The 25836-nt window shown below is 43.4% G+C and overlaps 2 protein-coding genes across 3 annotated transcripts in view; one reads left to right on the top strand and one right to left on the bottom strand.

The window, feature by feature from the left end:
- LOC307222181 (uncharacterized protein) overlaps window positions 1-15704 on the top strand; it is a 214140-nt gene extending 198436 nt beyond the window's left edge. Inside the window, exon 7 of the transcript XR_013841621.1 lies at window positions 15518-15704. The gene's annotated coding sequence lies outside the window, so the exon portion shown is untranslated. The remainder of the gene's footprint in view (window positions 1-15517) is intronic.
- PIK3CD (phosphatidylinositol-4,5-bisphosphate 3-kinase catalytic subunit delta) overlaps window positions 1-15888 on the bottom strand; it is a 53163-nt gene extending 37275 nt beyond the window's left edge. The window contains exons 1-3 of one of the 2 annotated variants that reach the window (XM_079986827.1): window positions 15864-15888; window positions 7328-7392; window positions 1261-1424 (exon numbers count right to left, since the gene is read on the bottom strand). In XM_079986827.1, the coding sequence (XP_079842953.1) occupies window positions 1261-1401 (141 nt within the window). In that variant the 5' untranslated portion in view covers window positions 1402-1424; window positions 7328-7392; window positions 15864-15888. The remainder of the gene's footprint in view (window positions 1-1260; window positions 1425-7327; window positions 7393-15863) is intronic. The other variant, XM_079986828.1, reaches the window with a different exon arrangement.
- Between the last annotated feature and the right edge of the window lie 9948 nt (window positions 15889-25836).

Below are 25836 nucleotides of genomic sequence, written 5' to 3'. Positions count from 1 at the left end.
GAACAGGGAAGCAATGGCAGAACACTTCCCACACTTCCCCAAAAGTTTGTTCCAAAAGTTTGTTCCTGGGCCACGCCCCCTGGGCCAGTTGGAAGGGAGCAGGCCCTGCAGTTCTCACCCAGCCGATGGTCCAAGGCCTCACTGCAGCAGGAGTCCCTTTATAGCTGGGAGAGAGGGCCTGGGCCACGCCCCCTGGGCCAGTTGGAAAAGGCCCTGGAAGGGAGCAGGCCCTGCAGTCCAATGCACTAACTGAGGTATGCACTAACTGAGGTATCACAGCAAGTTTTTGACGTAAAAGTCCTGGGGGTGAGGGAATCAAATAAACCACTTGGATTGTTTTTTAATGACAGAGAAACAGGTAGGTAAGTAAAACTAAATGTGGGCATTTCCTGGAATAGATGAGGTCTAAGATGCACCTGCCAAGATGCAATCTTGGATCTTTTAAGAAGGGGAAGTGCAATCTCACCTCGAACAGGTCAACTGCCACTTCCTTTATTTGATAAACAGAGAGTGACTTTCTGCTTTGCCCAGGTTGCACTTCAGCTCCTGTAACAAAACGGCCGGCTGCTAAGCTCCAAGGCTAGGGAAATACAAGGATTTCTGCCTTTGATGCTGGCTGCTGAGAGGGTCTGAAAGGTGCATACAGTTTTCTGCAAGGGCCAGAAGGTGGACAGGGAACCATTCTCAAATAAGAGCACTGCATTCCCTTCTGGGCAGCTTTCCAGGGGCCGCATTCCGGTGGTGGGAAGGGTCAGAGGGGAAATTAGGTAGGGCAATGAATGCAAATTTCATCTCTGTATAGTAGACTACACACAGAGAGAGATCTGTCTCTACCCTCCGTCCACGAAAGCAAGCAAGAGGCATGCTCAGAGTTCAATGACCTATCCTAGCTGGGCATAACAATAATAATAATAATAATAATTGAAGTAGTACTAGTAGCAGCAGCAGCAGTAGTAGTACCCTGCCCATCTGACTAGGTGAGGAGGGAGCAGGGCAGGGCTGTTGAGAGGTGTGTCTTGGGAGAGAGTCCAGGGGGCCAAACGGAGAAGCTTGGAGGGCCACATTTGGCCCTTGGGTGAATATGTTGTTAGTTTTTTTCACTAACAACATTTTAGCTTCATGGAATTTTTCCAGCCCTGGCTTGGGATGCATCAGAGAACCTCGGGACCTTGCACAATCTCTTGCTTACAGAAAACATGTGGAATGAGTTTGGCAACTCCGTTGTGATGGAGAAAGATAAAAAGAGAAAGAGCTGAGTACCTGTTTGATGGTGTTAAGACTTGCATTGCAGGAAATGGAGAGGGTCAAGTAAATGCCAGTGGGTAAGAGGAAGTCGACTTGAATGCTCTGGTTCGCTTCTTTGGACCAAAATTCTACGGGGCAAGCAATCCCAGGGGGCATCCTGATCCGGTCTCAGCTACAACCTGCCACCAAGGAGAAGCAGAGAGGACAAGTTAAACTTATGTATCTGTAAGGTCTCAAGACAGATAGAAATGGTTTTCAGTTTTGCCCCCAAACAGGCTGAAACTAGCTAGGGGTTTATAAACAAAGAATTTAGCACCTGGATCATCTTTTCGTCTTTCCTGAAAAGCAAGTTTGCAGTCCTTATGAGCAGGAACATAAACCTAAGGACTAGAAACTTAACCACAAAAAGAGAGTGCAAAATAATACCAAGAAGTTTGGGAGGCTGGATTCGCCACCTGATCATTAGCTGGAAATTAATGCTAATAAAAATATCACCAGGATCGTGGCAGTTGTCGAGAGATGTCCTATTTTTTCTGGACCCATGAGTAGTAAAGGGAAGTCACTGGTTGCCTAGCACACCCAAATTCAAACTTCCACCTCCACCCCACCATAATTATTGGAAGGAGGTCTCCCTTTCAGTTGGAATGGGATGGATGCAATAATAGTTATGCCTCTCTGCAAGTTTCCAATTCTGAAAGGTAATAATATAAAGGCACCATGTCTCAAAAAGATTAGCCATCTTGCACCCTTTCCAAGAGAGCTACACGAGAGACAGAGATTCAACAGGTGAGGTTTCTTCCCAGTACAGCATCTCCATGTAAATCCTGACGGTGCCAGGTGCTGACTTTCTAACCACAATACACCTGATAAAGGACTAGGAGGCACCAGAACCTTCTGGGAAAGAGTGGGATGTATGTGTGTGTGTGTGTGTGTGTGTGTGAAGCAACATCCCACCCCACCCCAAATAATGCAGCTTGCAGGACCCTCGGGTGCCATTTGTCAATCTTCACCACTTTTGCATGACAGCCCCTCAGAGCGTATGTGCCATTTCCTCATCTGTTGCTAAGCTGGGTGCAAAAATTCCCAGAAATGCAGGCTGTGGTTCTTGCTTTTTTAAAAAAAATTAAAAAGTATTATCTGTTGAGCCCTTTTGGCCAAGATGCAGCCACCACAAACCACACATCCAACTTCCTAGGAAGGGAAGGAAATATAAGCATGGGGGGTGGGGGTGCTGAGTGGTGGGGCAGGGTAGGGGGGTTCAGTAGAGGAAATAGAGAAGAGGCTTCACTGACACCCTCCCTGCCCTCTGCAGCCGGGACACACACACATCAAACCCCAGACATGTTTACAAGATGAGCTTTGGCATGCCAGAAGCATTTATGACTGTTGCTTGTTTTGAGTTACACATGCATAAGCTGAGCCAGGGATGACTCGGCGGGGGTGAGCGGCTGGGGGGGCGGGCGGGACAAACACACATTTGATGCCGCCCCAGGAGACTCCAGCTGTATTTGAAATACATTAGTGCAGGGTGAGAGGTGGGTGAGAGTTAGCAGTTCCTGCTCACATCACATCACCTGAAATGACACATTTAAGGCACATGATACTCCCCCAACAACGAAGAATCCTGGGAACTGTCGTTTACTCCCACACAGACCTGCAATTCCCAGCCCTTTTAGTAAATTGTGGTTCCCAGGATTCTTTGGGAACTACTTTACCCCCCCCCCCCTGCCACAGAGCTACAATTCTGAGCCTTTAACAAACGAAGGTGGCCAGGATTCTTTGGGGGAACCGTTCTTAGGAACCGTAGCTTACTTCTATGGAACTACAATTCCCAGCACCCTTAGCAAACTGCAGTTTCCAGAATTATTTTGAGGGGTGCCATGTGCTTTCAATGTGCATTAAATGTGTTTTTAAATGTGGATGCCAACTAAGCATGACCACTGATCTATCTACCCTGGATTCGCCTGCTCTGACTGGCAGCAAATTTCCAGAGTCTCAGACAGAGAGGGTTTTTTCCCTGTCACCTGTCAACAAAACAATGCTTTTATTTTTCACATTTTCTATCCCATTTTCTCAAGGCTCCCAGATGAAGTACCTGGTTCTTTTCCTCTCTTCCACCTCTACCCCGCCCATCCACTGCATTTCATAATTTTCACAACAGCCTTGTGAGGTAGGTAAGAAGCCCAAGAGACAGCCGAGCGGTAGATTTTGAACTTGGAAGTTCTCTTATCGTTCTCTCACCACTGCACTACACTTCTAAGCAGACATGGGAGGCTGGGGAGGGTTTGCTGGACTCCAGCTCCCATCAGCCCCAGCAGGGCCAGTGGTCAGAGATGGTGGGATCGCAGTCCAGCAACATTTAGAGGAAGGCAGAGTTTAGGCTGGATAGCTCAGTCGGTAGCGCATGAGACTCAAACTCGGGGTCATGGGTTCGAGCCCCACATTGGGTGAAAGATTCCTGCATTGCAGGGGGTTGATTCTATTATTCAAACTCAGGGCAGTGAAGGCAAGTGATGGATGGAGGCAGGTAGGGGCAGTAAAGGAAGTGGCAGTCTAGTTCCGGGATGGCGAACCTGTGGCTCTCTAGGCGTAGTTGGGCTCCCAGCTCCCACCAGCCAATGGTTAGAGATGGTTAGAGCAAACTGAAAACATCTAGAGGACCACTGATTCCTCACCCCTTTGATAAGGACTGAATTTAGGACTTCCCACATGCTCCCCAAACATGTCCATCACTGAACTCAGGTGGAACAACACTAGACGTAGGTGGAACAATGGTAAGGCAGCTTCCTATGTGTCTATCTCAGAATATTATTTATCTTAAAAATGTTACAGCTCGCCTTTCCAATGCCGACAAAACATCCAAAGGCAGCCAATGAAACTGAAAAGACACTGCACAATGAAAATTGAAAATAGCTCTGCTTTGGAGCATGTCGTCCCAATGATTGGGGGGCGGGGCGGTGGTGGGTCAGACTGGTGCGGAATCAGATGTTCCCTCCTGACAGTAGAGTTTGTGCCGAACACTGAGTAATAAGCAGAATGTAATGCTGTTTGGGGTCACTTGAGATTTTTTAAATAAAAATACAGACCAGGTCGTTTCCAAGCAGAGTCCACAGCCATCAATAAAATCAGTCCAGACAGTGCCTGTTCTCAGTTAAGTTCCCGTTTCCCAGCGCAGGCAAGATTGCCAACAACAGTTGCTGAGAAACAGGAGTTCTTGACACAGCAAGCAAATACTTTCCTCGTCCTATCCCTCCCCCCCCCCCCCCCGCAGGGAGAGATGTTTTGTTCTGGCAGCGCATGGAGCTAAAGGCCAGTGCTGGTGATGTCGTAGCTGTGACATCATGAGTCCATGGCTGCTGACCTACCATTCCATTTCTGGAATCTTATGCCACATTCCTGCATTTTTCTCTTCGACCTTCAGAGGGGGTGAATCCAGCTTACCTCCCCATAAACACACACACAACAGACCCCAGGAGCAAAGCTAGTTTACCAGCCAGCCCTGTCCATCTACAGGTCACAGAGACAGAACTATTACTCTGCTAGCTAAGAGAGCAAATTATCATTCCCCTTGATAACGCAGTAGCCCTACACTAAGTGCTTTGTTATTACAAATCTGACTTGCCAAGCACTTACAATGCCAGGCAAACTTGCACTTAGGATAGAAAACAACAACAACACATGAAACAAAAACCTCTACAGGCCGCACTGGGGGTGGGGGTGGGGGGAGGGGAGACATCTGCAAAGATGAAGCATTTATTTGCAAGGGGTATTTTCAGAGCATAACAGGAAGAGGATGACTTAATAAAGCTGGGAGGAGACCAATATAATGCATGTTTGTATATACTGATACATAATTCAAAGGAAAATGAAACATTTTCCAACAGCCAAACACTGCCCATGTTTCACAAGCTTTCCCTACCCCCTGTAACAATGAGGACTTGAACCTTAGAAATGTAAGCCCTCTTATAAATAAATACATACAGTGGTACCTCGGGTTAAGAACTTAATTCGTTCTGGAGGTCTGTTCTTAACCTGAAACTGTTCTTAACCTGAGGTACCACTTTAGCTAATGGGGCCTCCCACCGCCGCGCAATTTCTGTTCTCATCCTGAAGCAAAGTTCTTAACCTGAGGTACTATTTCTGGGTTAGAGGAGTCTGTAACCTGAAGCATCTGTACCCCAAGGTACCACTGTACTGAAATTCTCAGAATACCGAATCTTGCACAGGAGCGTGGATTAGCTTTGTCAAGCTTCTCTCTATAGAAATGAGGACTAAAGTCTTATAAATGCATGCCCCTTTAAAATAAAGAAAGAAATGAGAAGATTCGCAGAATACCAGATATTGCACCAAAATAGGAATTAGCTTCAAGGCTGAGATAAACAAACCAGTACGGACCCGACCCGTGGTGTTATTTATTTCTTGCCTGGGTTAAAACTGAAGAGCATGGCATATAATACTTCTGCTCGCCCCCCCCCCCCCCGTAAAAATCAAAGTAAAACTCTTTTCAGAACATGTCATACTTCAAAAGGTTGAGGAGAAAGAAGCAAACAGTTGGCCCCACAATGAAGATTAACAACCCCATAGCTCTTGAGCTTCAGAGAGCTCAGCATCCTTAAAAAAAATATCAAGTCTGCTCCATACAAAGACATACACACCCCGGCAGTAAGACCACTCCTCCCCTCTCCCCATTACACTAAAGCAAAAATATCTACCACCCCAACTGCAAAAATGACACCCTTTATTTCAGACCTCTAAGCCCCAATTTTAACATTTTATATACCGGTACTTTGCAACAGTCCCCCAGCTTTGCAGATCAAGGCTAAATCTTTAGCCAAACATGATTTCGGGGACCCACTTTTTAATCCGATAATATAAGTGTGCCTGCTGTGGTGACCCACCTTAGGACAGGATGCTGAGATGCAGGCAAATATTATTATCAATATTTTAATTTGTTTTTATTGAAAGATTTTCATGGATAACAAAGGTACCTATAACGTCACAACGTTCTGACACAGAGCCCTTGCATCTCTCATGGCCAAATCTGAAACGTTTAATGGCTCACAGAAACAGAAGATCCCCCGGCATCTCCAGTTAAAATAAATCAGGCAGCAATATAAAACTGTGTGGAAAAAACAACGACAGTATAAACAGCACAATGAGAATGATTGGAAGACTCGTTTTGTCAGAAGTCTTTTTTATTTAAGTGTTCATTTAAGTATTAATTAGGAAGATTAAGGTTTTTTATGCACGTAAATCAGCTTTTTCTTCTTTCTTCTTTCTGTACTTTCTTATTTTCTTAATTGTTTTTTCTTTTAAAAAAATTGTAGTATGAGATTGTAAATTCTTTGTATATGTGTGTAATTTAAATTAATAAAGATTATTTAAAATAAAATAAACCAGGCAGCATCTGCTGGGAAAGTCCTCTACCGGAACACCAAGCTGAATAAACAGTCTGAGTTGGCAGAAGACAGTGTTTTAAGGGCACTCTGAACATGCTCAGAGGCACTGCGCTCAAGGTCCTATACATGCACATAGCAACCGTTAGAAACTAATCTAGATTTCCATTCACCTCCATTTTACATTTACCCCTCTGGGTAACAGGACACACAATTCTCAAGGGCTGAAATTCTGCCCAGAATAGTCCCCCCCCCTTCAAAAAAGGAAAATAAAGAATATCGCAGAGAAAAACAAGCATCATGTGCTCCTAAATTGGGAGGACTGGAATGGGGTGGAATTCAAAGTCAGGATAAAAGTCAGAGGGTTGCATCCCTGCTAGGTTTTACTCACGAGTACACCCATTCAAAAGTATTGCGCCTGGGCTAGCCTTGCCCATTAATCTCAACGGGTCTACTCTGAGTAAGGGCTGGCTACAAGCCAGAATAAACCAAGCGTTGCCGCCTGCTACGATCCATTTCAGAGAATGGAAATTCATGAGCCTAAACGAGCCGAGCCCATTAACTTCAATGGGTCTACTCCGAGTAGGACCAGCTGCAGGAGAAGACTCTGGATTCCTGGGAGGGCAGAGGCTGACATACAGTGTCAAATCTTTATTCATGATGCGCCCACCACCCCTTCTACTGACCTGAGGATAGCATCCATGATCCCTTCCCCGGCAGGAAAGCAAGCGGATCTCTTGACCGGCGCCGACTGAAAATATAAATAAAAATGAACTGAACTGAAAAAAATAAAATAAAATAAACCTTGCCAGGGAGAATCTGGAGAACGCCGGCCTAGGAAGTCTTCGGCGCCCCCCTCTTTCCCGAAGGCTGGGCTTGGCGCTTTCCAAGGGACCGTTTGCAAAGTCTCTGCGGCAACAGGAAGCGTTAGCAGACAACTTTTTCTCGCAGGCAACACGCACAAAAGCAACAGGGTCAGCCTTCCTCAACCGGCTACCTTCCAGATGGTTCTGGACTACAACTCCCATCAGCCCTCAAGCCCAGGCAACCACCCCGGCCCGAACAGCCTCCAAGGGCAGCCCCACACAGGACGCCCTGCGGCATTGCCATCGCTTCTTGAATTTGCACCCTGCCTTCCCTCCTCAAGGAAGGAGCGCAGGGCGGCAAAGAGATGCAACGTCTGAAAACGGAAGCAAAGTCCTAAAGCGGTTAAAACATTAGGAAAACCATTACGTATTACACTTAAAAAACGTCTTTCACTTAAAAACATTCTTCCAGCTTATTGCTGCTGTTTTATCCTGAGTGCCGAGTGATTCAGGATTTCTGAAGAGTCGATTTAAACATCTGACTTTTCTCTGCCAATATTTAATTTAAAAAAAAAAAACACTTTATGCACAATTTTAGCTGTTAAACATGTTAAAACACTGAGCATCAGTGGCCTTTTAGATATATCTAGTAGGGCATTTAAGAAAATATTGCAATGTGGAGTCCTCTTGTTCATGGTTCCAGCCGGACAACGCCCCCTTTTTCAGAATACTCCATTCCATCCCCCTATACGAAGGGTTGCCAGTCCAGTGCCTATTACCACCATGGGGCCCACAAGGTGTCCCGGACTCTCAGATTTAACTGGAAAACAAAAAAGATCCATAATCATGAGCAGTAGAACATACCCTCAGGTATCTCTAATTTTTTGTTATGCAGTGGTGCCCCGCAAGACGAATGCCTCGCAAGACGGAAAACCCGCTAGACAAAAGGGTTTTCCGTTTTGGAGGTGCTTCGCAAAACGAATTTCCTATGGGCTTGCTTCGCAAGACGAAAATGTCTTGCGAGTTCCTGCAGGTTTTTTTTCCTCCCCCCCCCCCTTTTCTAAGCCGCTAAGCCGCTTATCTGCTAAACCGATAAGCCACTAAAAGCCGCTAATAGCGCTAATCCGTCAATGGGCATGCTTCGCAAGACGAAAAAACCGCTAGACGAAGAGAATCGCGGAACAGATTCTTTTCGTCTTGCGAGGCACCACTGTGCCATGCTTCCCATGTCCGCCATTATTATTATTATTTTAGTATTTATTTTTTTAAAATGTCATTATATATAAAACAGAGTGAACAATTATAACAGACAGAAAATAAAAGGTGAAAAGCCAAACTATGAAAACAGGCATGTAGAATCAGTGGTTGCAGACGTGTTAAAATTTAAGTCAAGACGATCACCTTTAACAAATCACCAAGTATTTAGTTCCAGATTTGCTATGCTGCTGACGAAGGTTGTCCTGATAATGGTGGTTTCACTGTATGTCATACAGGAATGCCAAATCATATTTGAAAGTGTCTGGCGGTTCTAGTCCTTGTCGAAATCTCAAAATGTGCATAATTTTCTCATTGTGTCATTATTATTATTATTATTATCATTATCATCATCATCATCATTACCTGCCATTTAGTAACCACCTCCTCCATGGCAGCCATTTTGTGACAGGCACTCCCAGAACTCTCTCAAAATTCAAAATATACCCACTAGGCCAGAAAAATTGGTGACCCCTGCCCTCCACACAAAGAGTTTTCAGCATTCCATGCCCACAGAGCATGCTCAGTCTCAACGGACCTGTTTGGGGACCTCTCCCCTCCCACTTTTAGGGTCTTGTTCCCCCCCCCTTATTTCTGGTACTTCTGCAACTCTTATCCCCTGCCCCCAGTTCCGCAGCAGTTTCTTAAAGTGATAAGCTATTCATTTTGAGGCCCTTGGGGCCCCGCCGACACTGCTGCACACCCTTCAACATTTCTCAGATAAAAATGGGGGCATTTCTCACTCCCCTTCTCTACCCCCCATTTTTGGTCAAACACCCCCCCAAGCATTTGGGATCAAATCAGAAACTGGAATGGCTTTTGTAGTTCCAGGACTGTCCCTGTAAAATAGGGACACTAGGAGGGTATGCTACTGATACCTCCCCACTCTCCTTAGTACAGCATAGAAGATTCCCACACTGAAAATGACCTCGCTGTAAGAATGCAGAACTGAAAAAAGGTGTAAGGCAGTGTTTACGAAATGAAAGATTCTATTCCTTGTCAGGAGGAAATGCCATTTCTGCTAGCAGATTTCTCTTTCAGTTGGGGTGGCATTACATATGTCTGAACGAAAATAACCTCCATTTTTATTTTTATTTCAAGTGAAACTCTGTGCAATTAGCTCTTTGCCAACCAGTCCAATTTTTGCTGCCCCTCCAGGTGTTTTGGACTTGGTGAGGCTGATGGAAGTTCCACGCACCTGGTGCGCACTACATTGGCAGATGCCATGCTAATCTACAGCTATAGCTGATGCATCCACTGATTAGACCAACATAAGCTTTTGGCTCTAATTCGATCAACAATGTACAGTGGTACCTTGGTTTTTGAACGTAATCTGTTCTGAAATGTTCAAAAACCGAAACCTCAATAGGCGACACCTACACCTCCAGATCTCGAAGTCGCGTAGCATGTTCAACTTCTGAGGCTTGTTCAAAAACTGAAGCATTTATTTCCGGGTTTTCGGCATTCAAAAACAGAAACGTTCAACTTCCAGGACATTTGAAAACCACTGTACAAAAATCTAACAAATCACTACATATGTATCCATGAAGAACACATTGGACTGTAAAAAATAATTTGTAATTATGTTCAAGACAACAGGCTTTCCTTCAGGGTTCTCTGTGCCCTTCCTACAATCCCCTTTTCATGGTTTTATTGGCCCAAGATGTTTTTAAGATTGCACTTGCAATCTGCTTTACTACTCCATATTCCCTTCAATCTTTGGAAGCTGCAGACAAGCAGAAAATGCCTTTAATAAGGGAATAATTATTAGCCATCACAAACCTCTCTACAGAGCTTCTCTGAGGTGGTGGTTGTGGTGGTGGTGGTTTAATCCTTCAACCCTGCCTTGCTATATGTGGAGATATTTCTGTAAGTCACTTTTTACCGGAAGACAACTTCTGCTTATTTGCAGAAGTGTCTCGGCTCAATTATTTTTTAACGTCTGACCAGGAAGTTGCTGTGCGCTAATTGTTAAATGTGTGGTTGCTAACTATTCAGCTGCCCGTTGTAGCTTTGGCACCTCAAATAATAATTTGATTATGATGCCCCTGCTATCTCTACACATACACACACACACACACACACACACACACATATACAGTGATTTCTGCATTTCACGCTGCCCATAAAGGCATAAGAACAGACCCAGCTTCCCCCCCCCCGCTCAGTTGGCACCCTCACTTGGCAGCCACAAATGAGGCACCTGCTATCACACCCCACATTTTATTTGAGTAACATTTTAGTCGGTCGAGCATGAGACTCTTCTCATTAATTACAGTACATAAAATAAACCATGAGGACTAGAATATTTGCTTTACTTTTAAGAGAGAGTGGTAGAGCCTCTGGCTTATATGCAAAAGATCCCTGGTTCAGTCACCAATGGCATCTCCCGGTAGGGTTGGGGAAATCCTGGCAGCAGAACTATAGCCCAAAGCATACTGAGGGCACCAGGCTGGCGAAGGATGGGACAGAGATGATACCAAGCTAAATGGACCAAGGAAGTCAGTATAATATACTTCCTGACCTTATAGGAATCTGCCCAACATCCCAAAGGCTGCCGCTTTTTTTTTTTTTTTTTAGAAAAAGCTCTGTGACAATTATGGCCAATTAGGCAACTTAAAAAGCTCATTGTGCATCATCCATTCCTTGCCTTTTCAACACCTAATAGGCGAACGGGACAAAGTAAAATGTTTTTGAAGGCCGCCTGCTTAATTGCCACCACAAGACAAACAGGAAGGCTGGTTAGTCTTTGGAGACTGCCATCTTCCACAGCTGGACAGCTGTTTTCAGCACCACCTGCAACTCCTGCCTTTGTGCCACAGTTTATTAAAAGACCCAGTCAGGTGCACATGGGTGCAGAACTAGGCTGAGTCCGCCTTTCTTAAATGCTCGGCCCCATGAACCATATATAACAAGCTTATATCCCATTAAAAAAGCAAAAGCAAAACAAACACGTTAAACTAAGGAAAACAACACGCCGATCCATGCAAATAGCAAACAATTAGCAATACATTTAACAACCCTCCAAAATTACTGAGTTTAATGAAAAATTCATGGAAATCCATACAAATAGCAAACAATTAGCAATGCCCCCAATAGACCCGGGATTAAAATAAAATCTGCGTCCACGTCTTGTTAGCAGTGCTTGCCTTGATCACTCGTAATCTTAGGAACAGCTTCCCATTACACCAAAACACATCACTGTAATAAAGGCAGTGGTGGTGGCTGGTGACTATTGAGACTCAGCCACATTAGGAAAGAAATGACAATTTGAATGCGCTATAAACATGCAACACCAATGACGCTAGAAAGCAGTTACGTTCTTCTATGCATTTTTCCAAAGGGGTTAATTTTTTTTGTTATAACGACCTAATTTCTGACTTATTTATAGCTTTTTCCCCCCTGTGTGTAGATCCACCTTTGCAGTTGGCAGGGCAGAAAGCAGCTAAGAAGATGTAGAATGGGGCAATATTAGGTGGCGCTAAAAGCAGAGCTAACAGCGACATGAGCACACATTGGCTGTGTACACACCACCCATTTAAAACACATGGCTTTAAAAATTAACAATCCTGAGAACTGTAGCTTGTTAACAGTGCTGGGAATCATAGCTCTGTGAGAAGTAAACTACAGTTTCCAAGATTCTTTGGGGGCGTCAAGTGCTTTAAACATGTTGGGATATGTTATGTAGTCTTTTTGCTAAGTAAAATGCATAGGATTGTTTCAGTAAAAGCACAGAGGAAATATTTATATGCTTAAGGACAAACTGGGCAATTCACTTCTCCTTGTAATTGAATTTTTATCTTCAGCGTTTTAATTAAATTTACTTCAAGCCTGATTAAAATGTTACCAGTCTTCAACAACCACCTGGGTTGTGGAGGAGAGGAAACATTTAACTGTGCAGCTATTTTTTTCCTGCAATCTAACACATTTTATCTTTGCAGAGACACTCAAACCTCCTTCTAGAAGATGACTCATTTTATTCATTGCCCTTTCCCCCAGCTTAGCCTAAATGTCTTTTGCATGTTTCAGTGAAGCCACAGAAATTATCAGGGTTGTTGTTTTTTTGCAACCAAGGTGTAATTTGGAGAGCCTTTGTGCAGCATAACCCAACCCTAGGAATATCTACTCACATGGGATTTACTCCTGGGTTAGTGAGCATCCCTGGGAGCAATCCTCATTCAATAAACTGGGATTTACTTCTGCATAAAGTTGTGCAGAATTCTGCTGTTAGATAAAAATGCAATCCAAATTTTAACTGGTAGATTAAACAACTAATCCCGGTATTGTGTTGATCAATCAACTGACTACTGTACTGGATTATTGCTCTTGAACTGGTAGAGGCTGGTAGACTCTGCCATCTCTGCATTTAGGACAGGGCAGGTGATTCCCCAAGAGGGCACAAAATTGAGAAGATCCGTTTGGGGGAGCCAAATTTTGGCCTCACACAGGGCATCGTATTATGAAAGATTACCAAAGTCTACCCCTGACTCTGCTCGCCATCCCCACTAAATAGCTTTCCTGGCCGCCATGCTCGCTTCAACTGGAGTTGATGTGGCCATCTGTTGGCAGCCATGCAAACTACAGCGTGACAACAGTCTTGCATTTTTATGTAAATAGAAATATTTTCCATTCTGATGCCGATGGCATTACTTGCATGCACTATAAGCAGTGTTGCTTTTCAAGAAAAAGAGGTGCCAGAGCTCACCATGAACTTCTCCCTTGTTCTCTTAGAATTGCAAAGGTGTCCACCTGAGAGGTGCCAGAGCTGAGCTCCGGCGAGCTCCAGCAGAAGAAAAGCCTTGGCTATAAGCTACTCTGAGGGCCTCATATGCATCAGAAAAATTGAATGCAATCACCATAAATGAATAAAATTAAGTTGTATTGATTTATTTTAAACTTTTCTACACTGCCCTCCAGTTAAAAACTTCCAGAGTGATTTACAATAACTCATAAAACAAAATAGCAATAATCAATAAAATAGTTAAAAGGTAGCACCAAAACCAACAAATCAGTAGCAGCAGCAGCAGCAACAGCATGATATAGGCTGCTATTATGCAAAAGTAAGTCCAGTTTGGTTTCCCATCCCAATTAAAATGTGCATTGTAATGTGATGCTTTCTTATAAAAGTTTGAAAAATAAAAAAGTAAATGAATAAATACACAGGAGTTGGCTGAATTAGCTCTATAGTCCTAAAAGTTATAACAACACTTTGGTATTAGTGCATCGTGTGTATCGACAGGATTTATAATTTATACTATGGGTCACAGGTCCAGGTTCTGACATTTCCCATTGGCTGGCGCACGTAGCAGAGCTTCCCATGGTATCTCCTGCTTTTTGCCCTGGCCATGGAACCTGGCCACGGAGCTTTGGCACTGAAAGCAGATGATGATAAAAGGTTTTGAATTATTTGGAAAAACCCATCTTATCAATATTTTGCAGACGATGCTGCGCTATTCCTTTCTGATCCTGAAACTTCATTACCTGCTGTTATGCACCAGCTTGCTATATATGGCACGATACAGTACAGTATCTGGGTTAACTGTTAAATTCACCTAATCTGAGTTGGTGTGTATACATACCCTGCCAGACCTACAACTGCATTGGCACAAAACAACAGTCCTGAAACTCTAAACTAAACTAAACTATCTAAACTAAAACTAAACTCTAAACTAAACTAAACTATCTAAACTAAAACAACTGAAATTTACTCCCTTGCAAAAGATTTAACAACTAAGCTCAAAAATTGGTTAAAGCTAACATTGTCATGGTTGGGGGCAGAGTTTCTATAACAAAAATGATGCTATTACCCTGCTTTCCTTTTACTTATTCTGAGTCTTACCAATAAACATACCTAATTTTCATGTTAATAGTTGGCAAAAATATATATATTAACAAGAGACCGTGGCTACCTTTATAGGATCAAGAACAGAGATATAGCAGAGATGTAAAGACTCCACTCACTTATACAATATCCTTTTGATTTTACAAGGCTCAGACCAGGTCACATGGTTAAAAATGGAGTAGCATTTGCGGGTGCCAAGGGGCCAAAGGCCCCCCCCCCCAATTTTCAAGGAGGGTGCTGGGCCCCCTCAATATTCTGCAGCCTGCCCTAGTGGGCCTTCTTGTGGCTGCAACAGGTCCCATCAGGTATCGGTATGTTTTGTTACTTGAAATTAAAAACAAGTTTAAAAAAGTTATAACACCAGTGGCGTTCTGAAAAGCTAGAGTTTTGAAATAATCCACAGCAAAACAGATAACTAACAAACAAGAGGTTTGCTCCAGAAAACAAGAATGTAAATCTACAAAGGGGGGGGGGGACCACATTAGCTTTACAAAAATGCTGGATTTCCCTACAGGTCGAGAAACATTAACCTCAAACAATTTCCTTACCAAAAACCAAACGTCCAAACAGACTAGTCACAATATTGCAGCTCAGGTAGTTTAGATGCGGCTGCTGTTGCTGGCTAAAAAGCAGAGGATTCTGCTAATATATTTCTACTACATTACTATGTATTTTGGAAAGTGGTTTGTCTGTTTCCTATGCATTTTGTCACCTCTTATCACAGCCCAATTTTGGCACAATGGTTGCTGAGATGAAGGAGCAGGTTTTTGTCTATGTTTAGATCAGTTGGACGCCATTTTGAACAAAGATGGCGGACTACCCGCTTCAAACGCACTGATTTTTAACAAATTTTGGTAACATTTTTTACCAAAATTTTAATCAAATTTTGCAGAATGGTTCCTGAGATCAAGGATAAGCTTTTCACAGTGGACCAACATGTTGATGCAAAATTGCACTGATTTTAACCACTACAGTGGTATCTTGGGTTAAGTACTTAATTCATTCCGGAGGTCCGTTCTTAACCTGAAACTGTTCTTAACCTGAAGCACCACTCTAGCTAATGGGGCCTCCCGTTGCTGCCGTGCCGCCGGAGCACGATTTCTGTTCTCATCCTGAAGCAAAGTTCTTAACCCGAGGTAATATTTCTGGGTTAGCGGAGTCTGTAACCTGAAGCGTATGTACCATTGTATTTAAAAACTGCCTTTTGATTTTTGTTTGCTTCATTTTTTATAATAATCAATGCCTGGTGTGAGGTTAGTGCTTTACAAATGAATAAAGCTCTCAGTTACAAGTTTATGGTGCAGCAATATCCCTACTTACCTGGGGCCGGAGTAAGCCTCACTGAATTCAGCAGCACTTGCTTCTGAGTAGACACAATCAGGAATGCACCATTAAGTGAGATTTCCAATGATCCGGAATTTTAACCAAACTAATTTTTTTCAGTTATATTTCCAATGGTTGTAAGGGATGACCAAGGAAAGAGGCTAATCCAAAATGAGTATAGAGTAGACTACGGTCAACAGAGCCGGCCCTCTCATTAGCCAGGGCGAGGCAGCCACCTCAGGCAGCTGATTTGGGATGTTGTGAGAGGGCAGCAAGATATTTAGTTCATTATTATTGTACTTATATAGTCGGGGAGTGGTTCTTGTGGGGTTTTCTATGCACTTGTCAGGGTTTGTTGGCCTCAGGCAACAGAATGTATTGACCTGCCAGTTGTTGAGCTATTCACATCCTGCATGCTGGGATTCTTCTAAGGCGATTTTTAAAGCACACCCTTCTCTCTCTCAAAGAATTTTGGGCAATGTATTTTGACCCAGTGTTATTTTTATAGAAAAAGAGGTGCCAGGGATCACTAGGAACACCTTCCTTGTTCTCTTAGAATGGCAATGGCGCCCACCTGAGAGGGGCCGGAACAGAGTTCCAGCAAGTTCCAGCTGAGAAAGAGTTCCAATTTCACATTACCCTTAAACTACAGTTCCCAGAATTCTTTGAGGGAAAGAATGTGCTCCAAATATCATCTAAAGTTAACAGTGTGCGTACAGCCTAAAAGTGGGCCGGGGGCGGGGACAACCTTTTTCTTCCATCCAAGAGCCACATTCCCTCACATTCAAAAGTGGCTGGTGCAAATGATGTGATTTTTTCCCCTTTTTTTAAATAAATTTTTATTAACCGGCCAATCAAATCAAATTAAATCACATCACATAAATTCCGAATTACAGGGGGGACCCCTGACCATTAGGTCCAGTTGTGGCCGACTCTGGGGTTGCGGCGCTCATCTCGTTTTATTGGCCGAGGGAGCCGGCGCACAGCTTCCGGGTCATGTGGCCAGCATGACAAAGCCGCTTCTGGCGAACCAGAGCAGCGCACGGAAACGCCGTTTACCTTCCCACCGGAGTTTATCTACTTGCACTTTGACGTGCTTTCAAACTGCTAGGTTGGCATGAGCTGGGACCGAGAAATGGGAGCTCACCCCGTCACAGGGATTTGAACCGCCAACCTTCTCATCGGCAAGTCCTAGGCTCTGTGGTTTAACCCACAGTGCCACCCGCATCCCTTCTCACTTTTCCTTAGGAAGTCCCTATTTTCATCGGAGAAATATTAGACAGTATGGAGTTATGCGACGTCGAAGCCAAGGAAATAAAGAACGATATAACCTTTAGAAGACATCTGAATGCAGCCCTGTATAGTTTTATTATGTTTTCATATGTGTTGGATGCCACTCAGAGTGGCTGGGGGAACCCAGTCAGATGGGTGGGGTATTAATAATAATAATAACAATAATAATAATAAATTTATTATTATGGAGGACGACATCCCTATTTTCATTGGAGAAAAGTTTGAAGGTTTGGAATTAGGCCCCTGCCTGAGCTTCCTCACCAAAGGTTGCTGGGACCCCTGCCCACCCCCCCACCGCAGACAATTTTCTCGACCTGGTGCACAGCTGACCAGAGAAGAATCTGCCCCTTCACACCATCTAGGCCAGCAAGAGACAATCTTGGACATATTCCAGCCAGGCAAAGAAAAGTCAGTGATGAGTGTGGCCTGAGGACAGCAGGTGTATGGCTATCCCTATGGAGCAGACGCTTTACCAGGTGAACCTCTGCCTGCCACAAGGCAGTGGCACACTTTTCTGTCAAGGAGGAAATTGAAGTTAAGAAGTGAAGAGGCAAATAAGGAACCCTGGCTAAGTGGATGCAAAATAACCAGTTGAGCGCGGGGGGGGCACTTTAATCCTGATGCGCAAGGGGAAATGTTCAGACGCAAATTCTCCTGCAGGGCTGGTGAGAGGAAGACATCTTCGCCCACCCACTTCCTTTGCAACTGATCAGCCTGGGTATAGCGGAGAGAGCTGCCTTTATCTCTGCTTTGCTCTGCCTTCTTGTCGATTTGGAGAGACAGAGCTGATGAGTCCGCCCCCCCCCCCTTTTTAGAAGCATAAAATAAAACTAAAAGGAAGTCAGACAAGTGAGGAAGAGAGAGAAAAAAATAGCATCTCCCCCTCCCCACATATTACCGCAAGCCTCTGGGGGCCGGGGAGAGAGAAATTAACCAGCCCTGCTGGGAAACAGTCCGCCAAAGAAACCCCAAAAGAGAGGGAAACCAGCAGCTTGAGAGGAAACAAGGTTTCAGGGTTTTGTTCTGAGTTTTCAGCATGATAAACAAGTCAAAGCGGGTGCCACAGGGCCGCTGAGGTCAGGGATACATGCTGTGCATGTACCTCCCCCCACTCCCCATATCATGCTATGCAATCACCCAGCAATCGCAACGCTCTGAGAATCTCAGCCATTTCTTACAAAGAAAAAAAGCTTACTAGTCCTCAAGGCATTAAAAAAAAAACATGTAAAAAATAGATTGCAAGTCCTCAGGGCTGAAAATGCACTACTTAAAGAAAGTAGTCCCCAACCTTTTTTTGTGGGCAGGGGACATAACTGGAATCATAGAATTGTAGAGTAGTAGGCAATGGACCACCCAGGTCATCTAGTCCAACCCCCCATCAATGCAGGAATCCTTTGCCGAACGTGCGGCTCAAACTCACAACCATGAGATTAAGAGACTCCTGCTCTACCAAATGAGCTACCCAGCAACTAACCTAATAAACTTTTGCTTCATGGGCTATTTTATTTCATTTTTTATTATTACACTTACCGTATTTTTCATCCCATAGGACGCACCTAGTTTTTTTGGGGGGAAATAAAGGGGGGGAAATTTCCTTTATTTCCCCCCCAAAACCAAGTTGGGGAATCCAAACCAGGTCGGGGAACAGTGGGATAGCGGCGCTGCACCTCCCCGCTTTCCCCCGAGCATGTGGGGCTGCCCGATGTCTGCCTGAAGCGCGGGGTGCTCCCGCGGGGAACTCCCGCGGGCTCCCCAGGCTTGCCGATAGCTTCCTGAAGCCTGGAGAGCGAAAGCCTGCATTCGCCCCATAGGACGCACACAGATTTCCCCTTCATTTTTGGAGGGGGAAAAGTGCGCCCAAAGGGTGAAAAATACGGTATATCCCAACTTTCCCCCAAATAATTCAAGGTGGCAAACACACTTCTCTCCCTCTCCATTTTATCCTGACAACAACCTTGTGAGGTAGGTTAGGCTGAGATACGGTGACTGGGACAAAGTCACTCAGCGAGTTTCATGGCTGAGTGGTGCGTTGAACCCAGGACTCCCGAGGTCTTAGTCTACGACTCAAACCATTACTCCACACTGGCTCCCTATGTACGCATTAGCGGCTTGAAATGCAGTGAGGTGTTATGCTACTTATCAGCTGGCAATCACAATGGTGTGAGAATCTCAGCTTTTAAAAATATAAGAAACTTTTTTTTAAAAGGTTGCTAGTCCACAATTTAAAAAAAAAATGAAAACAATTGCTAGACGTAAAGGCTGAAAACACACGGGAAAATGAGTGAAAATAAGGCATAGACCAGGAGTCCCCAACCTCTTGGGATTCATTTGCAAATCTAAGAAACTTTCATTTCTTAAGCTATGGACCAATTTGTGACTGTATGAGCAGTGAAGTCATTTCACTCCACACTGTGTTCCAAATCACATTTGTTCACCTGATGCGCATTTCCCTGGTGCTGAACAACCTATTGTGTGACAAACAGCAACATTTCTCAAGAAGCTGCAGGAGACCTACAGATTGTGACCAGCATCACATGTAAAGGTAAAAGTAAAGGGACCTCTAACCATTAGGTCCAGTTGTCGCCGACTCTGGGGTTGCGGTGCTCATCTCGCTTTATTGGCCGAGGGAGCTGGCATACAGCTTCCGGGTCATGTGGCCAGCATGACTGAGCCGCTTCTGGCGAACCAGAGCAGAGCATGGAAACGCCGTTTACCTTCCTGCCAGAGTGGTACTTATTTATCTACTTGCACTTTGGCATGCTTTCGAACTGCTAGGTTGGCAGGAGCAGGGACTGAGCAACGGGAGCTCACCCCATCGCGGGGATTCGAACTGCTGACCTTCTGATCAGCAAGTCCTAGGCTCTGTGGTTTAACCCACAGTGCCACTCGGCTTCAAACCTTCAAACCGGTGGGAGCGCAATGGATGAGGAGTCAATGCAATTGTATACACCGTCCTTGATGCTATCCATGTCCCCAACATTAGTCCATTTTTCTTCCTCTCCCACCATGCCTGATGAAGACTTTTGAAGAATGCCAAAACTTGCCCACTACTTGTAAAAATTGGTTTGGCCAATCAATGTATTTCTTTAATATAGAATTACAGTGGTACCTTCGGTTAAGTACTTAATTTGTTCCGGAGGTCCGTGCTTAACCTGAAACTGTTCTTAACCTGAAGCACCACTTTAGCTAATGGGGCCTTCTGCTGCCGCCGCGCCACCGGAGCACAATTTCTGTTCTCATCCTGAAGCAAAGTTCTTAACCTGAGGTACTATTTCTGGGTTAGCAGAGTCTGTAACCTGTAGCGTATGTAACCTGAAGTGTATGTAACCCGATGTACCACTGTATAGAGTTGGAAGGGATCCAAGGGTCATCTAGTCCAACCCCTGCAATGCAGGAATCTCTGCTAAAGAACTCCTGACAGATGGCCATCCAGAATCTCCTAAAATCTGACCTGGAAGTGTTTGGAGTTAAGGAAGCTCTTAACTCTGGTGGGACTATGAAACATGTTGACAATTACCTTTTGGACAACCACTTTTTGGAATACAACGATGATGACAGAGAGTGGGACTGTGGGGAATGGGCTGGCTCGAGGAAGGAAAATGGAGATTATTACCGGTTGGAATCCCTCGGAGACCCGCTCCCCAAGGAGAAAGGGAAGAAATTAAGAAAGAAACCAACAAAGACAAGGAAGAGTGCAACTACAAACAAGAACAAGAAAATTCGCAGAAGGGGCATAGAAGAGACTTAAGGGCCTCAGATATAAGATCACCAGATTGATGGACTGGATGGAATGTATAGAAAGGACTGACATAACCCAAAACCAGGAAGAAGGGACGTTGGATAATAATTAGGGGAATTTTTTATTATTTTTTTTCATTTATGGAATTAGTGTAATATTAATGAAATATCAGGGAAAATGCTGGAAAGGAACTAATTGGCTTTAGTAGAAAGGATTTAAGGAGTCATGTATAAATATGGTTTAAACTTTGAATCTTAAGGTTTTTAAGGTAAGATAAGGTTAAATAAATTAAGGTAAATTGAATAACAGAATATGGTAAAAGATGGAAAGGATATGTTGAATTAACTAATGAGATGGGTTGTTAAGATAAATTATTTAAATAAAAATTGAGAAATATGGGAAGAATTTGCTGAAACAACGAATTAAGTTAGAATACAAAAAGGGAGGTGCGAGGAGGTCCAAGAAACAGGCAAATGAAAAGATGTAATAAGGGATGTGTATTTTTCTTTTTTTCCTTATCTTTCATCTGTTATATGTTTTCTTTGTTTTTTATTGTATTTATACATTCTGGAAATTTTAAATAAATATCATTTTTTTAAAAAAACAGAATCTCCTAAAATTCAAATCCTGATTCAAATCCTACCCTCTGGAGCAGCAGAAAACATCTTTGCACCATTTCCCACGTGACAGCCCTTCTTATATTTAATTTCCTTACATTTAATTTAACCTTGGTTAAATAAGTACATGCACAACACCGTACATTTAAAGCACACACACCAGGATCTTGGGAACTGTAGTTTGCTAAGGATGCTGGGAACACAAATGCTTTGAAGGGCAAGCTATATAGTTCCTATGACTCATTGAAGGGGGGAAATGTGCTTTAATGCACAAGTTCTCTGGCACTGGAAGCAAATTGCACTTGGAATGGAGAGAATAATAGAACTGTAGATTTGGAAGGGACCCAAAGGGTCATCTACGCAATGAAAGAATATGTGGTGCAACTATTGTGATTTAAAGGCCTTTGCAAAAGTGTTCCTGTGAGCTGATCCACACACGCACAAATTCATTGCCCAAGAACTACAACTTGAGTGTAGTGAAATAGCTTGATCTCAGATCAGACAAACACTGGGATTTTTTCCCTCTCCAAAGGGGCATGCAAAGACAGGCTGCAATGGATTGAGTCGATGAGACCAATAGTGGGTCCAAGGTCAAGAAGGTGATTTCTGCAATTGAGGGGCAGGTGGGGCTTGTCAACCTAGGAAGGCAGCCAGGAGGGAAAACTCTTGATCCTAAACTTCCGCTGCCTTGCAGGGTATAGCTTCCAGGAGCTACTGGGGGGGCCGGCGTGGCACGGATGTGACAATTTCCAAGTGGCCAATGTTTCACGGGAGACTGACACACAAGGAGGAATAAATGGCTTTGATTTAGGTATCCAACCTTGGGTGAATCGTTGGCGCCACCCGGTGGCGACAGAAGGCAAAATGAGCAAAGATACATTAAGTTCTCAAAGGGGGTGGCTTTCCTAACAGTGAACTGATATCTTTTTCAGAACCCACCCTAATCCGCGTGACAGTGATTTGCTTTAAATATTTTAAATATTGAATTTTAATTCGTTGTAGTCTCGGACTAGGACCTGGAATACCATGACTCAAACCCCACTCACATCCAGAAAACTCACTAAATGACCTTGGGGAAGACACTGCCTCTCAGCTGAACCTACCTCCCAGGGTTGTTGTGAAGATTACATGAGGAGAACCATGTACGCTACCTTGAATACCTTGCAGAAATCAGTCAACGGGGAAGGGCAGGTAATTACTTGATTTATAATAATAATAATAATGTTGTTGTTTAGTCATGTCCGACTCTTCGTGACGCCATGGACCAGAGCACACCAGGCACTTCTGTCTTCCACTGCCTCCTGCAGTTTGGTCAGACTCATGTTTGTAGCTTGGAGAACACTGTCCAACCATCTCGTCCTCTGTCGTCCCCTTCTCCTTGTGCCCTACATCTTTCCCAACATCAGGGTGTTTTCCAGGGAGTCTTCTCTTCTCAAGAGGTGGCCAAAGTATTGGAGCCTCAGCTTCAGGATCTGTCCTTCCAGTGAGCACTCAGGGCTGATTTCCTTAAGAATGGATAGGTTTGATCTTCTTGCAGTCCATGGGACTCTCAAGAGTCTCCTCCAGCACTATAATTCAAAAGCATCAATTCTTTGGCAATCAGCCTTCTTTATGGTCCAGCTCTCACTTCCATACATCACTACTGGGAAAACCATAGCTTTAACTACATGGACCTTTGTTGGCAAGGTGATGTCTCTGCTTTTTAAGATGCTTACAATTCCATGATTCCATGCTAAATGGGTAGAGAATGCTAACAGAGGGGCAGGACAAGGGGGAACTGAGGAATGGAATGGAGAATCCAGGAAGATGGTTCTACTTGCTATTCCCAGTTGCTCAGTACATGGGCTCTTTGATACCAGAAATGGGAACCGGTTTCAAAGCTGTCTCAATTAAGAGTAAGCCCATCAAAACCCAGTGTGGGAGTTCTGATCTGAGGTGGCAGTGGTGAAAACTGAAGCAGCTTAATATTTGTTCCCGGTTGGTGCAATCAGGCTCCACCCCCTACTGGCAAGTGGCCCTCAAGTGATTTCCTCTGATGGAATGTGGCCCTCAGACAGAAAAACAGCAGCCCATAAAATTCTCGCTGCTGTGGTGGCATAGAGGAATATCGTTCTATCTTCTTTCTTAATATCTTTACCCGTCATTCCCAGCAAAAAGGCTTCGGGTCTTTTGGGAAAAGTGTATTTAAATATTCTTTTAAGCTCATTGTAAACCGATTCCCAAAAGCCTTTCACCTTTTTGCATGTCCACCATAGATGATATAGGTCACCCTCCACCTCCCCACATTTCCAGCATTTCTTATCTTTTAGTCTATACATTTTGGCCAACTTCACAGGGGTGTGGTACCACCTATATAGCATCTTCCAAACATTTTCTCTCAGAGACATACATGCTGTAAACTTTATATTACAATTCCACACTTCCAGCCACCTTTCAAAATCGATATTATAACCAAAGTCAATTGCCCATTTAATCATTGCCTCCTTCACCTCCTCGTCCTTTGTATACCACTCTAAAAGTATGTCATAGATTCTAGATAGGGTTTTGTTTTTACCTTCTATTACTTCTACATTGAATTTTGATTTTTTGTCATCAAAACCCAACTTCTTCTTGTCCTCTTTTAGCAAATCATTCACCTGGTGGTATTGCAACCACCCAGTGAATAGATTTTTTATCTCTTCATAAGGTCTAAGTCTTGGCCCTTGGTCTGTTTTTCTTAACATTTCCTCATAGGTGGCGTTTTTTTCCTCCATGTTTGTTTTCTTCACCGTTAAAGCCTCAATTGGTGAGATCCACCATGGGGAAAGTGGAAACTATGCCCAATATAAATGATTGGCAAATTAAAATGATAAATTATGCTGAGCTTGATAAATTAACAGGTAAATTAAGAGACCACGATGAACAGAAATCTCTGAAAAATTGGAGTAAATACTGGAACTATATTGGAATAAATGCTTAATGTGATTGGCGGGGTCAGAACAATACTACCAGCGTGTGAATTTAGGCCTATAGATTAAAAATCAAATACGTAATGGAAGCAGATATTCGATACTTACCAAAAGGATGGAAGGAAGTCCAGGAGGTGGTTTTTGCGTGTGTGTGTGTGTTTTTTTGTTTTTTTTAATAGTTTACTGTTTTGTGAAACAGCCAGATTAATCTATCTTTGTATAGTTAGAGGAAAAAGTTGGCTTGTATATCCTGACGCTTTTTTTTTTTTTTTTGTATCTGTTTGTATGTTTGTTATGTGTATAACCTCAATAAAAATGTATTTGGGGAAAAAAAAAAGAAAAACAGCAGCCCAGCCCTGCATTAAAAGGACATCACTTGCTATAAAAAACATTTATTGTCCAGTAACCATTAAAAAACCAGTAGTTCCAGCGAAACCAAACCAGAAAACTTAAACACAAAAGGGAGGTCCATTCGCATCCCTACTCCAACAAACACTTAATTCTTCCCAGGAAAATATTATTTACAACACTTGTTGCATTTCAAATACTGTTTTAAACACAGGAAGTGACATAAAACAACTTTTTAAACTTTTGCACAATTTAGTTTTACAGGCAGAATTAATTCAACAATCTGAGCTGCAGAAATAAGCAAAGGGGGCCTTTTTATAACAGGATGGAGATTATCATGATTCCACCAAGACAATGTTTGCAGGCTCAACCTTTTGTTAAAGGTAGAGGAGCAGGAGCCAGCACAAGTTGTTGGCAACCCCTTTTTCAAAAGCAATTTAGTCTCCCTTGCCTTGCATTTTTCAGACATGTCCAGACTGGAAAAATCAGTTCTTTAGGCTCTGTCCTTCACTTTCCAACATTGCAGCAAGGATCAGTAAGTCCTAAATGTAACCAGGTGAAATGCTTTCTACTCACCAATGACCCATGAACCCCGGCACAAAATGGGGGGGGGGGGGAGAGAAGACACTTCAATCATCCCTCAAAGCCACAAATGACACATGCCTTATAATAAAATAATAATAATAATAATAATAATAATAATAATAATAATAATAATAATCCCTTTCAAATTAAGAATCTAGACTTCCAAATGCTGGTCCCCGCCCCACCTAAAATAAGTGAATACTCTTGGCAGATTTTAGGTGCCACTCAGAGTAAACATATTGAAATTAATTTCAATGGCTCTACTCTGCGTAGATTAAACATTTGCTAGAACTCAGCTATTTTAGGAGGGAAAGTGGTTACCATGCTTTGTGGAAATAAATAGAGCCATTGTTAAGATAAAGGAACTAAAGACACTTTTAAATCCAAAATCATTTACTCTAAAGTAATTTTATTCAAGTTAACTGAACTTCCCTGAGTGG

Source organism: Podarcis cretensis, assembly GCF_951804945.1.
Source record: "Podarcis cretensis genome assembly, chromosome: 8".
In the NCBI taxonomy this organism is placed as follows: domain Eukaryota; kingdom Metazoa; phylum Chordata; class Lepidosauria; order Squamata; family Lacertidae; genus Podarcis; species Podarcis cretensis.
Note: the sequence above shows the minus strand (reverse complement) of the source record. Positions and strands in the feature narration are given on the sequence as shown.